Genomic DNA, 5,296 nt, shown 5'->3' with positions numbered 1-5,296 from the left:
CCCCCCCAGATTGAAATAAGCTACCTCCTCTACCAACTCTTCACCTTCCAAGTACACTAAATCTTTTTCTAAGAAATATAGCTGAGCGTATTGATTGGTAAGAGTGAAAACACAGCTTTTATTCTCCTTCCTCTCTTCACTCACGTCTTCTTGAAAAGAAACTTCAAACTCCCTCAAGCATTGGGTTCGAGGAGAACAAAGCAAAATGTTTTGGGTTCGAGGATAACAAAGCAAAGGGGTTTGGGTTTGAGGAGAACAAAGGAGATGATGCCATTGATGCCATTGATGTTTAGGTGAACAAAACAAATGGGTTTCTTTGTGAGGAGGCCAAAGAGTAGAACCACATATATATTTGAAATCTACGATAGAACTTGTTTCCGATGATAAACACATTTCCGTTTTGATCTTAAGAGAGTTAATAGCTAGCTTTTCAGGATTCTCATATTCTCAATGACCTCATCTCAATCGATTTTGACTAAAAGAGATTGATTGACTTCTGAAAATAAAAATTTTAACTTTAAATCAAATTAGGATGTCGAGGGAAAGTGAAAATTTGAAATGACTAACATTGTTAATTCACATTTCAAGTGGAAACTTTATGTTAGTCTTTTAAACTATATAGTATGAAATTCAAAAATAATGCCTAACATGAATCAACCAAATTAATCAAATAATAATTTTGTTGTAAATACAAAAATCGATTTAATGACAATAGGAGAACAATGTTAACAAGATATATGAATCTAGGTGTGTTGAATCTTAGTAAGATAATCAATTTTGAAAGATACTCACATGTATAAAACAAATTTTAAATTATTATTTTATCAAAATTTACAAAAAGTACAAAAAAATAATAAAAGAAATAGGGTGAGAGAGTCCATTGCAATCAATTAATATTTGGAAAAGATGATCGATGGGATATAAGATGAAAAACGATATCAAATAAAAGTTGGACAAGAACAACCTTCTTCTCAATGTATAAAAAAAGCAGAGGTGATCTCTCTTTTACCAATATAAAAGACTTAAGATTTTCAAATTTTTACTAAATTATTATAAACCCTTATTAAGAATTTTGTGATATATAAAACACACAGAATTTAGAGAAAAAAATAGTTGGATTTAAAATTTGTTTTTTATGGTATATTAAAAATAATTTGGCTAAATACAAAATTTGATCTAAGAAAATAAAATAAATACAATAACCCTAAAACAGCGTAGCTAAATTAAGTTGATGTTACCATTGCAACTGTTTTTACATTTCCACAAAAAAAAAAATTAAAATAATGTATAAAATATAAGACTATTTTATCCCTAATTGTAAAAATGTCAGAACCTAAAGTGATGATATAGAACCATTTCTTGGTGAAATGAAATGCCTTAACACATTCAGTAAGATAAAAATAAATGCGATGATGGGAAGAAGTTTTTGTTCTTTATTTTTCTTTTTGCCTATATATGCGATAAAAATAAATGCGATGATGCCTGCAGAGATGTGAACATATTGACTTCGAGTGTTCGTTCTACTATTGCATTTTTTTTTCAAGTGAACGTTAAATATTACGTACCCAACTAATTTACGGATCATTATTTACAGATCTGCATCTAAAATTTGACGTGTATAATAACATCAAGAAAATATAACAAAATCATTTGTTGGAATCTTGGAGAAATTTGTTATCTACAATCTACTATACATTAGCCAGTTATAAGATATTATTGTTGGGTTTCAAGCTAGCTATTAAAAAGTTTACGGAAGACTCGTCGTCATTTTGGGTCAATATTTTGATGGTAACACAAATCATATCGTCATTAAAAGCAAAAGAGGAGTTTGTCATTTCACTATCATGCAGAAACAAACTAGTGATGGGGAAAGTTATGCGCTATACACAACACAACCTACACTCATCAATCATTTCGCTAGCTAACTAAAATATGTTTGTAACGTGTACTACGCGGGCTACTCGCGTCGAACAGTACGAGACTCACGCATAATATATTGATAATTGGACGGTCACTCTAAACCACATAACTCGGTATTTTCAATACTCATATCCAGATTGAATAAACTCAATAATATCGCAATCGACACCAAATTAAAATACACCAACGTTTTAAAATACTCCAAACAACCGCGTACCACTTCACGGGGTCTTCATAAGGCATCACACATTCACACTTGTGTCTTAAGTGAAGTTAACCGTCTCTTTAGTGATACCATTCATTTCCACCCTAACAATCATCTCCCGAGAAGCTAAGGAACAGAAAAAGACGATAACCAAATTCCTGCACACCTTAAAATGATCAAAAATTAATAATCCAACGATCTTCTTAAATTTTATACCATACGTAGTAGCATGCAGTATCACTAGTTGACTGTAAAGGGAAATAACATAATTTTATTAATTAACCCCAATTTTTGTCAACAGAAAACAAGAAACAAAAAAAAAGACAAACGGTAAGGTATAAGATCTTTCTTCAAGGTTAAGATGGGTTTTTTTACTCTTCTTTACTCGATTACTTAAACAATCGATCCGTAGTTCTTTATATTTCCCGTAGGCCATAACAAAGATTCAGACTAAATTTTCACACGATCATCTTGAAACTCATGTTACCCATAACATGTATTCTTTTGGACATCTTTTTATGAATATAATATGGTAATGGTACCGCTATATAAATGTCAAAGTAGAACAAATGCGTTTTAAATTTGTCATTACATGAATAGATTTGTCTACATCCGCTGAAAAAACACAAACGTTTTCTTCAGAAATTCTCCAACACTTACGACATGTGTAATGCCATGCGGCAGATAATACGAAACTCAGGAAAAAAATCATCTCTATTTATTATAAATCTCAAAACCAAAGACCAAACTCATCGTCATCCTCTCTATAAGTCATCATATCATGTTGTTTCTTCATCAAGCTTCTCTCTATATTTCTCTTATCACCTTTCATCTATCACTTCTCAACTGTGTCAATCTAAACTCAGCTTTGGATTCATCAAACACTGGTTTGTGCACTCCTTACCCATGTAACCAACCGCCTCAACCGCCTTCCTCTACAGGCTACTCTCCATACGGTAATCCTCCTCCACCGCCATCACAGCCTTCATCACCGTCGCCTTCACAACCACCTCCATCGTCACGTTCTCACTGCCCTCCTGTTCCAGCGTCAGGCTGTTGCAACCAACCACCACCTTCCACGACGACGTACTCTCCTCCCTATCCTTACTTTTATACTCCACCTTATCCTTACGGTACTATAGGCGGAGGAGAAAACGGTGGCGGTCAAGGAGGAGGAGGAGGATCAGGATCAGGTGGCGGCCAAGGAACCGGAGCTGCAGTGTCTTACTATTCCTCTTCCGTGCCTGTTTATGTTTTGATGTTTGTGTTATCCTTTGCTTTTGTTGTCCTTTAGGGCCGAGCTGAGCATGCATAGATAGATTTTGGAAAAATACATTATCAAAGCCACCTTCCTTTTTCTGTTATTATCTCGAATTTTTTTGTTTGTATAATTTTAAAGTAAATTCAAATAAACAAAATTAATATATTCTCATCGTTACTGTTTATAAAAAAAATCGAAACAAATAATAATCGACCGAGATAAATCGAAAACCGCATACTGCATTCACAATTTGAGCAAAGATCAGGAAACAGATCGCAACCGTCGACGTGGCAATACTCGATAAAAACTAATCAACGGTGGTGATTCGTTCAGGGAAACGAACTCTGTTTTATCTTCTTCTTCAGAGACGTTACCAGAGAGGGAGAGGCATGAATGGCTTCTCTTCCTTTCAACACTATCCCAATTAAGCTTCCGTACTCAGTCTCAACAAAGCCTCCTTCTAAACATCACGATGAACAACAAGCTCATCATTCTCCTTCTTCCACGTCTTACTTTCACCGCGTTTCGTCTCTATGTAAGAGCGGTGAGATCAAAGAAGCTCTGAGTTTAGTTACGGAGATGGGTTTCAGAAACCTACGCATTGGTCCCGAGATATACGGCGAAATCCTCCAAGGATGCGTTTACGAGAGAGATTTGAGTACGGGGAAGCAGATTCATGCTCGGATTTTGAAGAATGGTGACTTCTACGCGAGGAACGAGTACATCGAGACCAAATTGGTGATCTTCTACGCAAAGTGCGATGCTTTGGAGATCGCTGAAGTGCTCTTCTCGAAATTGAGGGTTCGTAATGTTTTCTCCTGGGCAGCTCTCATTGGTGTGAAGTGTAGGATTGGGTTGTGTGAAGGAGCTTTGATGGGTTTTGTTGAGATGCTTGAAAATGAGATTTTTCCTGATAATTTCGTGGTTCCGAATGTTTGTAAAGCGTGTGGTGCGTTGCAGTGGAGTCGATTTGGGAGAGGGGTTCATGGGTATGTGGTAAAATCTGGTCTTGCGGATTGTGTGTTTGTGGCTAGTAGTTTAGCTGATATGTATGGAAAATGCGGTGTTTTGGATGATGCGCGGAAGGTGTTTGATGATATTCCTGAGAGAAATGTGGTTGCTTGGAATGCGTTGATGGTTGGTTATGTGCAGAATGGGATGAACGAGGAAGCGATTAGGCTTTTATCTGATATGAGGAAGGAAGGTGTTGAGCCTACTCGTGTCACTGTCTCGACTTGTTTATCTGCTTTTGCAAATATGGGTGGGGTTGAAGAGGGGTTACAGTCTCATGCCATTGCTATTGTTTATGGACTGGAGCTGGATAATATCCTGGGGACATCTTTGTTGAACTTCTATTGCAAAGTTGGTTTGATAGAGTATGCTGAGATGGTTTTTGATCGGATGTTTGATAAGGATGTGGTAACATGGAATCTGATTATATCTGGGTATGTTCAACAAGGTCTAGTTGAAGATGCTACATACATGTGTCAGTTAATGAGACGAGAGAAGCTGAAATATGATTGTGTCACTTTGGCGACGTTAATGTCGGCAGCTGCACGTACTGAGAATCTGAAATTCGGGAAAGAGGTGCAGTGTTATGGCATTAGACACAGTCTTGAATCTGATATCGTTTTGGCTAGCACCACGATGGATATGTATGGCAAATGTGGAAGCATTGTTGATGCTAGGAAAGTGTTTGATTCCACAGTAGAGAAAGACTTGATACTGTGGAATACGTTACTTGCAGCCTATGCAGAGTCTGGTTTTAGTGGAGAGGCTTTGAGATTGTTTTATGAGATGCAGCTAGAAAGTGTACCACCAAATGTGATAACATGGAATTTGATCATTCTAAGTCTTCTAAGGAATGGTGAGGTCAATGAGGCCAAGGAAATGTTCTTGCAGATGCAATC

At 36.5% G+C, this 5,296-nt stretch overlaps 2 protein-coding genes across 3 annotated transcripts in view; both read left to right on the top strand.

Moving 5' to 3' along the window:
• On the top strand, positions 2,860-3,489 carry LOC104726123 (formin-like protein 5). The gene has a single exon (XM_010444915.2). It carries the CDS (start codon positions 2,907-2,909, stop codon positions 3,417-3,419), a length of 513 nt encoding a protein of 170 aa, XP_010443217.1. The 5' UTR covers positions 2,860-2,906; the 3' UTR covers positions 3,420-3,489.
• Positions 3,718-5,296, top strand: part of LOC104726122 (pentatricopeptide repeat-containing protein At5g55740, chloroplastic) — a 3,244-nt gene continuing 1,665 nt past the window's right edge. Inside the window, exon 1 of one of the 2 annotated variants that reach the window (XM_010444914.2) lies at positions 3,718-5,258. In XM_010444914.2, the coding sequence (XP_010443216.1) occupies positions 3,780-5,258 (1,479 nt within the window). In that variant the 5' untranslated portion in view covers positions 3,718-3,779. The remainder of the gene's footprint in view (positions 5,259-5,296) is intronic. The other variant, XM_010444913.2, reaches the window with a different exon arrangement.

Source organism: Camelina sativa, chromosome 11 (genome assembly GCF_000633955.1).
Source record: "Camelina sativa cultivar DH55 chromosome 11, Cs, whole genome shotgun sequence".
Lineage (NCBI taxonomy): Eukaryota > Viridiplantae > Streptophyta > Magnoliopsida > Brassicales > Brassicaceae > Camelina > Camelina sativa.
This window is presented reverse-complemented; position numbering and strand designations above follow the sequence as displayed.